Source organism: Chiloscyllium plagiosum, unplaced genomic scaffold (assembly GCF_037043375.1).
Source record: "Chiloscyllium plagiosum isolate Xiang-an unplaced genomic scaffold, Cpla_swu_hap1 HiC_scaffold_19, whole genome shotgun sequence".
NCBI classification, from domain to species: Eukaryota; Metazoa; Chordata; class Chondrichthyes; order Orectolobiformes; family Hemiscylliidae; genus Chiloscyllium; species Chiloscyllium plagiosum.
In genome coordinates, this window is record NW_028270157.1 from 72,776,446 (window position 1) to 72,789,499 (window position 13,054).

The 13,054-nt window shown below is 44.5% G+C and overlaps 1 protein-coding gene across 1 annotated transcript in view; it reads right to left on the bottom strand.

The window, feature by feature from the left end:
- kdm5a (lysine demethylase 5A) overlaps window positions 1–13,054 on the bottom strand; it is a 209,557-nt gene that overhangs the window by 136,080 nt on the left and 60,423 nt on the right. The window contains exon 8 of the mRNA XM_043708905.2: window positions 9,938–10,096. Coding sequence (XP_043564840.1) covers window positions 9,938–10,096 — 159 coding nt within the window. The remainder of the gene's footprint in view (window positions 1–9,937; window positions 10,097–13,054) is intronic.

Consider the following 13,054-nt stretch of genomic DNA (forward strand, 5'->3'; position numbering starts at 1 on the left):
CCCTACATTTACCGCTTATTACCTAACACTAAGGGCAATTTAGCATGGCCAATTCACCTAACCTGCACATCTTTGGACTGTGGGAGGAAACCGGAGCACCCGGAGGAAACCCACGCAGACACGGGGAGAACGTGCAAACTCCACACAGTCAGTCGCCTGAGTCGGGAATTGAACCCGGGTCTCTGGCGCTGTGAGGCAGCAGTGCTAACCACTGTGCCACCGTGCCGCCCACTAAATCTCTTCAATAATTCAACACAATCCTCACAAACTTTGTTTGATTATGGAGGTGGTGGTGGCATAATGCCAAAGTAAATAGACTACCAATTTAGAAACTCAGGCTGTTGTTGCAGGGACAGGAGTTTGAATCCTACTCTGACAAATCTTGATTCTTGCTCTGACATGCAACTCCAGATCCACCTTACAATATAGTTGACCCTAAACTACACTCTGGACAATGCATGCTGGTCTAGCCAATAATACTGTCAAAAAGGTAAGTTAAATGTCTCAGTTAGGGAATGTTTATTAAAGCAAAAATATAAGAGGTATGAGCCAAAGGCATGCGTATGGAGTTAAGCCACAGATTAGCAACGATCTGATAGAATGGCAGGACAGTGCAGAGGGGCTGAACTGCCTCCTCCTGATTCTATGTACATAATCTTGCAGTGTGACTCACCTCTCCTTTTTATTTGTCTAGCTTCTCCTTAAATACATGTATGCTGATCACTTCAACCACTCCCTTTTTGGCAACAAGTTCCACACTCTCATCATTCTTTCAAATACACAAGTGCTTTCCTGAATTTCCTAATGGGTGTATTGGGAACTACCTTATAATGATGACCTCCAGTTATACCCACCCCTTTAAAAGGAAACACAATTTCTGTACCCACATGACCAAAAGGCTGCATATTTAATCCCCCTGCTCTAAAGAGAACAAAGTCTTCTTCCTTTTGTTTCTTCATGTACCAAAAGTCCTTGTTCTTAAGCAGACTTATAATTATTCTCCCCGAACTTCTGAGGGCTTGATTTTATCCTGAGTGAAACTCAGAATCAGACAAGAAATCCTGAAAATCCTGCAAAGTCCTCCTCACAAACATCTGGGGGCGAGTGCCAAAATTGGGAGAGCTGTCTCACAGACTAGGCAAGAACTGACACAGACACATCAAAGCATACCTTACAAACAGTGTCCCAGACACTATCATCATTACCATTCTTGAATATGTCCTGTCCAGCGACAGGACAGACCCAGCAAAGATGGTGGCACAGTGTTATGCCGTGGTGTGGGAGTTGGAAATGTGTTGCTGGAAAAGCGCAGCAGGTCAGGCAGCATCTAGGGAACAGGAGAATCGACGTTTCGGGCATTAGCCCTTCTTCAGGAATGGAAGGTTTGGTTTCACGTGGTGTGGGAGTTACCTTGGGTGTCCTCAAGATTGACTCCAGATCCCATGAAATTTCATGGCTTCAGGTTAAACGTGGGCAAGGAAACCTTCTACAAGTTAGCACATTCTGTCCTCTGTTCACTGATGAATCAGTACTCTACCACGTTGAACATCTGGAGGAAGCAGAGGGTGGCAAGGGCGCAGCACGTGCTTTGGTTGAGGGATTTTAATGTCCACCATGACAAGTGGCTTGGCAGAAGTACGTCGATTCGAGCTAGTCTGGTTCTAAAGGACATAGCTGCTAGACTGGGTGTGTAGCAGGTGGGGAGGGAACCAAGAGGGAAAAACATACTTCACCTCAACCTTACCAATCTGTTGGCTGCAGACGCATCTGCCAATGATAGTAGTACTAAAAGTGACCACCACAGTGGTTCCGATGAAGTCCTGCTTTCGTGCTGAGAATACTCCATCACATTGTGTAGCTATCACCATGCTAAATAGGACAGAATTTGAACATATCTAGCAATTCCAGAATGGGTATTCATGAGGCTCTGTGGGCCATCATGAGCAGCAGAATTGTACTCCAACACAATCTGCAACCTCATGGCCTGGCATGTCCATCATTCAACCCAGGGGATCAACTCTAGTTCAGTGGAGAGCGCAAGAGGGCAAGCCATGAATAGGGCCAGGCATACCTGTCAACCTAGTGAAGCTGTCAAACAGGACGATTTACACGCAAAACAGTACAAACAGCAAGTGATAGATAAAGCTAAGTGAACCCACAACAAACTGATAAGACTTGAGCTCAGCAATCCATAAGACTATAAGACATAGGAACAGAAATTAGGTCATTCTGCCCATCTAGTCTGCTCCTCCATTCAATCATGGCTGATAAGTTTTTCATCCTCATTCCCCTTCCTTCTCCCCGTCAGCCTTGATCCCCTTGACAATCAAGAACCTATCTATCTCATTCTTAAATACATCCAATGACCTGGCCTCCACAGTGTTCTGTGACAGTGAATTCCATAGATTCATCATTCTCTGGCTGAAGAGGTTTCTCCTTTTGTCCGTTCTGAAAAGTCTTCCCTTTCCTCGAAGGCTGTGCCCTCAGGTCCTAGTCTCTCCCACCAATGGAAACATCTTCCCAACGCCCACTCTGTCTAGGCCATTCAGTATTCTGTAAGTTTCAATTAGATCCCCTCTCAGCCAGAGTCCTCAAACACTATCGTGAACATCCTCTGAACACAGTCCAGGGCCAGCACATTCTTCCTGTGATATGGGCCCAACACTGTGCACAATACTCTAAATATGGTCTGACCAGAGCCTTTTAGAGACTCAGAAGTACATTCCTGGTTTTATATTCTAGCCCTCTCAAAATAAATGCCATCATTGCATTTGATTTCCTAACTATTGACTCAACCTGCAAGTTTACCTTGAGAGAATCCTGGACTAGAACTCCCAAGTCTCTTTGTACTTCAGAATTCTGAATTTCTCCCCAGTTAGAAAATAGTCTATATTACTATGCTTCTTACCAAAGTGCATGACCTCACACTTTCCCAAAATTTACTCCATCTGCCACTTCTTTGCCCACTCTCCTAACCTGTCCAAATCTTTCTGCAGCCTCCTCACCTCCTCAATGCCACCTGTCCCTCTACCTATCTTTGTACCATCTGTAAACTTAGCCAGACAGCCCCTCAGTACCTTCACCTAGATCTTTTATGTTTAAAGTGAAAAGTTGTAGTCCCAACACTGAGCCCTCTGGCTATTGTACTGAAGTCGTGTGCTCCAGAACTTGCTCCCCCTGCTAGCCAACAGTACAGTTACAACACTGGCATCTACCTGACAATGTGAAAATTCCCTAGGTATATCCTGTACACAAAAAGCAGGACAAATCCAACCTGGCCAACTACCACCCAATCAATCAATCTCCTCTCCATCAACAGTACAATGAAGAAAGGGATCATCAACAGTGCAATCAAGCAGCACCTGCTCAGTGATGCTCAGTTTGGGTTTCATAGAACATAACAGCGCAGTACAGTCCCTTCAGCCCTTGATGCTGCACCGACCTGTGAAACCAATTTGAAGCCCATCTAACCTACACATTTCCATTTTACATACAAAGAATGTAGAACATTACAGTGCAGTACAGGTCCTTCGGCCCTCGATGTTGTGCTGACCTGTGAAATTAATCTGATGCCCATTTAACCTACACCATTCCATTATTATCCTTATGTATGTCAAATGCCCATTTAAATGCCTCAACGTCGGGAGTCTACGACTGTTGCAGACAGGCCGTTCCACACCCATCTACTCCGAGTAAAGAATCTACAGGGTATCTGTCCTAAAGCTACCACCCCTCAATTTGAAGCAATGTCACCTCATGTTAGCCTTCACCATCTGAGGAAAAAGGCTCTCACTGTCCACCCTATCTAACCTGTGATTGTATGTCTCAATTAAGTCACCTCTCAACCTTATTCTCTCCAATGAAAACAGCCTCCGTTCCCTCAGCCTTTCATCTGAAGACCTTCCTTCCATACCAAGCAACATCCTAGTAAATCTTCTCTGAACCCTTTCCAAAGCTTCCACATCCTTTCTATAATGCGGTGACCAGAACGCAATACTCCCAAGTGCGGCTGCACCAGAGTTTCGTACAGCTGCAGCATGACCTCATGGCTCCAAAACTCGATCCCTTGACTAATAAAAGCTAACACACCATATGCCTTCTTAACAGCCTGATCAACCTGGGTGGCAACTTTGAGGAATCTATGGACATGGACAGAGATTTCTCTGCTCATCTACACTACCAAGAATCTTACCATTAGCCCAGTACTCTGCATTCCTATTACTCCTTCCAAAGTGAATCACCTCACACTTTTCCGCATTAAACACCATTTGTCACCTCTCAGACAAGCTCTGTAGCTTATCTATGTCTCTCTGTAACCTACAACATCCTTTGACACAATCCACAACTCTACTGACCTTAGTGAGATCCGCAACTTTACTAACCCATCCTCCATGCCATCATTCAGGGTCGCTCAGCTCCTGCTCTCATTACAGCCTTGGTTCAAGGATGGACAAAAGAGCTGAATCCCAGAGTTGAGGTGAGTGACAACCCTTGACATCAAGGCCACATTTGACCGTATAGTATCAAGGAGTCCTGGCAAAATTGGCATCAATGGGTATCGGGGGCAAACACTCCGCTGGTTAGAGTCATACCTGGCACAAAGGAAGATGGTTGTGGTTGTGGAGGGTCAGTCATCTCAGCTCCAGGACATCTCAGGAGTCCCTCAGGTTAGTATACTAGGTCCAGCAATCTTCAGCTGCTTCAATGACCTTCCCTCTGTCATAAGGTGAGAAGTGGGGATGTTCACCGATCATTGCGCAGTGCTCAGCACCATTCGCAGCTCCTCAGATACTGAAGCAGTCAGTGCTCAAATGCAACAAGACCTGGACAATATCCAGACTTTGGCCAACAAGTGGCAAGTAACATTCACTCCACACAATGACCATCACCAATGAGAGACACTAAACACTGCTTCTTGACAGTCAATGGTATTAACATCACTGAATCCCCCATGATCAACATCCTTAGGGTTACCATTGACCAGAAACTCAACTGGACTCACCACATAAACAGTGGCTACAAGAGCAGGTCAGAGACTAGGGATACTGCGACAAGTAACTCACCTCCTGATACCCCAAAGTCTAGTCACCATCTACAAGGCACAAATCAGGAGTGTGATGGAATACTCCCCACTTGCCTGGATGGGTTTGGCTCCAACACAAGCAGCTTGACACCATCCAGGACAAGCAACCTGCTCAATTAGCACCATATCTACAAACATTAATCCCTTCACCATCAGCACTCAGTAGGAGCAGTGTGTACTATCTATAAGATTCACTGCAGAAATTCACCAAAGGTCCTTCGACGGGACCTTACAACCCCATGACCACTTCTACTTAGAAGGAAGGAGGCAGCAGGTACTTGGGAACACCACCACCTGCAAGTTCCTCTCCAAGCCACACAGCACCCTGACTTGGAAATATACTGCAACAGTTGGGTCAAGAAGCTGGAATACCCTCCCTACCAGCGTTGTGGGTTAACCAACAGCAAGTGGACTGCAGGGATTCAAGATGGCAGCTCACCACCACTTTCCCAAAGGCAAATAGGAATGGGCTATCAATACTGATGCCTAAGCCTCACAAATGAATTTTAAATAAACACTTGTCACCAGCTGCCATCCTGCAAAGGGCCCTTTTATCCACATTCTCTCTTCCCTGCCAGAAAACCAAGCGTCTATCCATGCTAGCACACTGCCTCTAGCACCATGGGTCCTTATCTTAGTCAATAGCATCCTGCTTGGCCCCTTGTCAAAGGCCTTCTTGAAGTACAGGTAGGTAACATCCGTTGGCTCTCTTTGGGGATGAAATGAGCAGGTTAGACCAAAGAATTCCAGCAGATTTGTCAAGCATCACCTCCCCTTGATGAAACCGGCTGACTTTGCCCAATTTTACCATACACTTCCAAGTATTCAGAAGTCTCATCCTTTACAACGGATTCCAGGATCTTACCCACGACCAAGGTTAGGCTAGTTAGTCTGCAATTTTCCATCTTTTGCCTTCGTCCCTTTTTAAATAAGGGTGCCACGTTAGTGATTTTCCAGTCCTCTGTGACCCTCCCTGATTCAAGTTATTCCTGAACGATCATCACTAACGCCTCCACTATCTCTTCAGCTATCGCCCTTAGAATTCTGAGGTGTAGTCCATCTGGTCCAGGTGATCTATCCACCTTCAGGCCATTCAGTTTTTCTAGCACCTTCTCCTTGCTGATGACCTATCTTGAATTGTTGGGAAATTACTCATGTCTTCTACTATGAAGACTGATACGAACTAATTACTCAGTTCCTCAGCCATTTCCTTGATCCCCACTACTATCTCTCCAGTGCCATTTTCCAGCAGCCCAAAGTCCACTTCTGTCTGTCTTTTGCCCTAAAGGGAGCCTTATACTCTTGACCCAACGACTGTGAAGGAACAGCGGTATATTTCCAAGTCAGGGTGCTGAGTGGTTTGGAGGGGAACATGCAGGTGGTGGTGTCCTTGGTGGAGAGGGAGGCGAAGTTGAAGTGGAGGGTAGGAATATTGGGTGCCTGTCCCAGAGGTGTTCCCTGAAATGTTCCATTGCTTGGTGTTCAGGCTCCCTGATGTGAGGAGCTGTTGCTTGATAGCACTTTTCTTGACACCTTCTGTTATTTTACTGATGATTGAGAGCAGTCTGATGGAGCAGTAATTGGCTCGGTTGATTTGTCCTGCTTATGTACATGGACAATTTTCCACATTCATAGAATCATAGTATCCCTACAGTGTGGAAACAGGCCATTTGGCTCAACAAGTCAACACTGACCCCCCCCAGAGTATCCCACCCATGACCCAATCCCCTACCCTATTACTCAACATTTCGCCTAACTAATGCACCTAGCCGACATATCCCTGAATATTATGGGCAATTTAGCACGGCCAATTCGCCTAACCTGCACATCTTTGGACATTGTTGGGTGATGGTAGGTTGTAACTGGATTGGAGAGCTGGACTAGGGGGGTGCCACATTCTGGAGTACAAGTCTTCAGTACTATTGTCAGAATGCTGTCAGGGCCCATAGCCTTTGCACTCTCCAGTGCCTCCAGTCACTCACAGCCACACCCTCCTGTCTCTGATCACTCGCCAGTCATGAATGGTGGTGGACAATTAAACAACTCATTGGAGGAATCAGCTCCACAAATATCCCCATCTTCAGTGATGGAAGAGACTAAAGCAATACTGCAAAAGTAAAGACTGAAGCAGTCTTCTGATTCACAGGTACCAGTCTTCAGCCAATTTGATTCACTCCACCTGACATCAAGAAACAGTTGGAGGCACTGCAGAGTGGAAAGACAACATTCTGACAATAGTACTGAACGCTTGTGCTCCAGAACGTGGCACTCCCTAGTCAAGCTCCTCCAATCCAGCTACAACCTACCATCTACCCAACAATGTGGAAAATTGCCCAGGTATGTCTTCTACATAAAAAGGACAAATCCAATCCAGCCAATTACCACTCTATCAGTCTGCTATCAGTGACCAGTAAAGTAACAGAAGGTGTCATCAACAGGGCTATTAAGCAACAGTTGCTCAGCAATAAACTGCTCAGTTTCACCCAGATTGGGTTTGACCAGAACCACTCAGCTCCTGACCACATTATAACTGGCTTCAAACATGGAGAAAAGAGCAGAATTCCAAAGGTGTGGCGACAGTGACGGCACTTTGACATCAAGGCTGTATTTGATAGAGTGTAGCATCAAACAGCCCAGGCAAAACTGGAATCAATGGGTATCAGAAAACAAACTTTCCACTGGTTGGAAGCATACTTAGCACAGAGGAAGATGGTCGTAGTTGTTGGAGGTCAGTCATCTTAGCTCGACGACATCACTGCAGTAGTTCCTGAGGCTAGTGTCCTCAGCCCAACCATCTACAGCTGCTTCACCATTGACCTTTGTACCATCATAAGGTCAGACGTAGGGCTGCTTGTTGATGAGTACACAACGTTCAGCTCCATTTCACCACTCTTCAAAAATGAAACAGTCCATGTTCAAAGCCAACAATATCTGGACAATATCCATGTCATTCATGTCACACTAATATCAGGCAATGACCATCTAATGAAAGAATTTAATTAGTGCCCTTTGACATTCAAATGTATCCCTGAAACCCCCATTATCAACAACCTCAGAGTTACCGTTAACCAGAAACTCAACTAGACTCACCACATAAACACAGTAGCTGCAAGAGCAGTTCAGAGGCTTGGAATACTATAACTCACCGCCTGACTCCCCTCAGCCTGTCCACCATCCACAAAGTACAAGTCAAGAGTGCGGCAGAATACTCTCCTCTTGCCTGGATCCAGATCCAACAATACTCAAGAATCTTGACACCATTCAGGTCAAAGCAGTCTGCTTCATTGACACTACATCCAGAAATTTCCACTCCCTCCATCACCACTCAGTAGCAGCAGTTTATACTATATACAAGATGCAGTGCAGGAATTCATCAAAGATCCTCAGACAGCACCTTCTAAGCACACAACCACTTTCACCTAGAAGGACAGGGACAACAGATACATGGGGACACCACCCCCTGCAAGATCAACGCCATGCCACTCACCACCATGACTTGGAAACACATCGCCATTCCTTCACTGCTACTGGCTCAAAATCCTGGAAGGCCCTAATGGCATTGCGGGTCTGCCTACAACATAATGCCTGCAGTGGTTCAAGACAGCAGCTCACCACCACCTTCTCAAGGACTACTAGAGATGGGCAATAAATGCTAGTCCAGCAACGCCCACACCCCAAGAATGATTTTTTAAAAAATAAAGTTAGCATTTCAAATTTGGGGTTTGGTTTTGGAAGCAGGAGTCATGAGTCACAATGATAACAACATAAGAACTCAGTGCAGGAGGCTGCAATTTAACCCCTCTACTCTGCTTTGCCATTCCGAGAGATCTTGGCTGATAGCATCATCGACAACTTGACTTTTCTCCCTACACCTGAGAAGCCTTTAACCCATTACTAATAAAAGAAATTGCCCATCTGTCTCAAGTTTATTCAGTACCCACAGATTCACAGTCCTTTGACAGAAGCAATTCCACCTCACCTCAGTTTTAAATTTGTCATCCCTTTGCCCAAAATTATGACCTCTCATTCTAGATTGCTCTACAAGCGGCAACACCCACTCTTACACCAACTTTGTCAATCTGCTTTAGCATTTTGTAAGTGCAATTAAATTCCCCTCATCTTCTAAATACGTGCAAGTTGGCCGAAATTGCTCAATCTCTCCTTAGAAGCCTTTAATCTCTGGGAAGAATCTACTGAACCTTCTCGAAACTGCCTCTAATGCAAAGACATGCTTGATTGATAAGATGACAAGTAGAGGAGACTGACAGAATACAAACCTCAATATGGACCGGTTGGCTCAAGTAGCCTGTTTTAGTACGACATTTCACAATGCTTTAAATATTTAGGTTCCTCAAGAATGGCCATTCAAGCATTCTTCAAACTATATACCAGGAAGAATTGGATTTTTCAGAAGAGGAGGGGGTGAAACACAACCTTGGAAGATAAAAATGTTCTCCACACTCACTAGCTCTCAGAGTCTGAGATGTGTTCATACAAGACAAATTGCATATGAAATCAAAGACTTCGATATCAAATTCTGCAGTGCAAAACAGAAAAAGCCATTGCATCAAATCAAACATGCAATTCATCCACCACATACTTTCCAGCCATGGAATTGAATGTTTAGCATGTGTTTGACCTTCTATGTGCTTTAAAGCTAGAAAAGTGGAACAACGCATAATTTGCTATATTTGTGATTCGGAAAATTTCTTCAATAACCAATAAAGTAATAAAAATATACAGTAAACAGCTGCTCCGCAGGCTGAAGTCGACGCACACAAAAATTACCATTACAAAGTAGCCTGAGCTTACTTACAAGCAAACTGAACTGGATAAAAATCGCCAGCATGTTACCTCTGCCACACACTTGGGGCATCTCCAATCTCCCTTGGGCACATCCATGAGGGGAGGAATGAGACAGAAAGTATGGTAACTGTCATCACATCCATCACAGAGCAGTAAGCGGTCTTCATCATCCCCACGTGCACATACAAGGCAAACATACAGGTCAATCTGGAAGTGATAAACAAGTCAATAAGGGGAAGTTTAATATATGAGCTAAACACTTTTCAGTTAGCATCAAACAACTCATACCTTTACAGCTTTACAGCCATTACAAACATTTATGGCAATTCCATCAGTGTCAGAGTCAATCAGGATGGAAGTAGATCCTTCGGTTCAACTACTCCATGTGAACCCATTTTCCCAAACTAAACATTTGCCCGCAATTGGCCCAAATTCCTCCAAACCTTTCCTATTCATGTACTTACCGAAATGTCTTTTAAATGTTCTAACTGTACAGTGAAACGTGCACGATATTGTAATGCATGCATTGGCACATGGACAGATCCTCTCACACAAAGTGTGTTGACCATGATCATAGCTCAGGTATCTCAGTCAGCACTGACAATGCAACACTACATTGCTTCACATACCTAAGCTCCATGAGCACCAGGAAACTGTCACTTTATGCTGAAATCACTGCAGCATAGAAACATCACCACTGCAAGTCCCCCTCCAAACTACATACCATCTTGACTCGGAATTATATCACCTTCCCTGTCACTGGGTCAAAAGCCAGTGAAACTCTGTCCCAGTTTCACCAGTATTAATATATCCTGAGCATGTCTGCAGTTGGAAAAGGCAGCTCATCACAAGCTTCTCCAAGGCCACTAAGGATGGGCAAAATATGCTAACCGAGTCAGCAACACCCACATACCACAAATAACTTTTTTTTAACGAAGCTGCAGATGTTACGATCAAGCCAAGGAGCACGGGATACTTGCAGCTTGCTTGGTGTTCTCAAAGTCCACAAAGTCTGCATCCTCATACTACAGTGGAGGTCTGAACAACACTAGGTAAGGAGAAAGGCAGAACTATTTCCTCACATCTCTTGGAAGAGCAACGTCACCAACTCAGAGGTCTCCTGGACAGTGCTAATTCCATCAGCGCACACTAACTGCTTAGTTCATAATGCTTGCCACTTATAGGTAATGGTGCTAACGTTTGTTAGGTCAGCCAAAATAAGAAAAAAAAATGAAGCTTGTCCTACTGAAACATCAATTGGTTGGGCGATATCTCAAGTGTTTTCTGAAGGAACATCTTTGTGCTAGAACTAAATGCTGTAACTCAAATATGACAGTGCGTCCAGGTGAGTTCAGATTTAAAACAGATGTGTGATCAATCATTTGTCAGTAAAATAAGGTGCAGGTGATCACACAGTCTTGTTGTAAAAGTATCACATGGTTAAGCTGCAACTGAATAGCTTATGAGCAGCGTGAGCAAGTTGGCCTGAAGTCAAGGTTAATTAAAAACTAAAAGACTGGCCACTTTCCTATCAAATAAGCCATGATATACAGCCTACATAAGCTAGGTGCGAATGGACAAGACAGAAACAGGAACACAGAAAGGAACAGCAGGAGTTGGGCCATTTGGCCTGCTTGCCATCCAATTCAATTCTGACTAATCATTCAACTCACCCTGTTCCCACTTTTGCTCTTTGATCCCTTAACCCACAATGGCTACATCTAGCTCATGAAAAGCATTCAATGTTTTGGCCTCAACTGCTTTCTGTCATAGAGAATTATAAAGGCTCACTATTCTCTGGATGAAGAAACTTCGCCTCATCTCAGTCTTAAATGGCCTACCTATATCCTTACAGTGACTTCTCCTTCCTGCATTTACCCTGTCTCACCCTGTTTTTCATAGAAATGAATAAAATCCCCCTCATTCTTCTAAATTCACAACCAATCCAGTCTCTCATCATACATCCCTTCCACAATCCCAGGAATCAGTCTGGTAAACCTTTGTTGCATCCTCCATGGACAGAACGCCCTTCCTCATATCAGTCAGAGACCAAAACTGCACACATTATTCCAGGTGTGGTCTCAAGACCTTGTACAGCTGCAGCATCCCTACTCCTGTACTAAAATCTTGTCGCTACGATGGCGAACACACGACTTGCCTCAAATTCCCTCTAAACCTCCTCCCCTATGCTTATTTTCAGAGACTGGTGTACAAGGACACTCAGGTCTCATTGCACCTTATCCTTTCCCAATTAATGCCATAATCTGCCTGAATAAAAACTGGAAGAACCGCAGATGCTGCAAATCAAGAATAAAAAGAGAAGTTGCTGAAAAACCCCAGCGGGTCTGGCAGTATTTGTGAAGAGAAATCAAAGTTAAATCTTGGGTCCGATAATCCTTCCTCAGAACCTAGTCACTGGATCCAAAATATCAACAATAAGCTGCCTTCCTGTTTTTGCTGCCAAAGTGAATTTATCCATATTATACTTCATTTGCTATGCACTTTCCCACTACAACATCTGAATGAGTGAGTTAGCTTTATTATCACACCTCTGCATCCACCACACAGTTCACCCTCCCACCCAGCTTTGTCATCTGTCGACTTGGAGACATAGGATTTAGTTCCTGTTAATATATATCGAGTAGCTGGGATCCAAGCACTGATCCCTGCAATATCCCATGAGATACTGCCTGCTACTCAAAAAACTGTTCATTCTACTGTCTTTTCTGCCTGCTAACAGTTCTTGAGCCAAGTCAATGGTACACTATCCCTAATCCCATGCACTTGAATTTTGCATGCATGATCTTTTAACTTTATTAAAAGCCTTCTGAAAGTGCAAGTAAATCTATAAAGGCTTCCTTTACTAACTCAATTGGCTACATCCTTGAAAAACTTGCAATGGATTTGCCAAGCTGATGCTGACTCAGCTTGTTCCTGTCACCATTTTTCTAAGTACTCTGCTTTTGAAAGGACTCTAGCATTTTCACTACCACTGATAGGAGAAAGCATATGCTGGAGAGTCAGAGTCGAAAAGCGTGGCTTCAAGAAAGAGCACAGTACGTCAGGCAGCGTCCGAGATGCAGGAGTGTCAACATTTCGGGCAGTAGCCCTTCATCAGGTGTTGATTCTCCTGCTCCTCGGATGCTGCCTGACTTACTGTGCTTT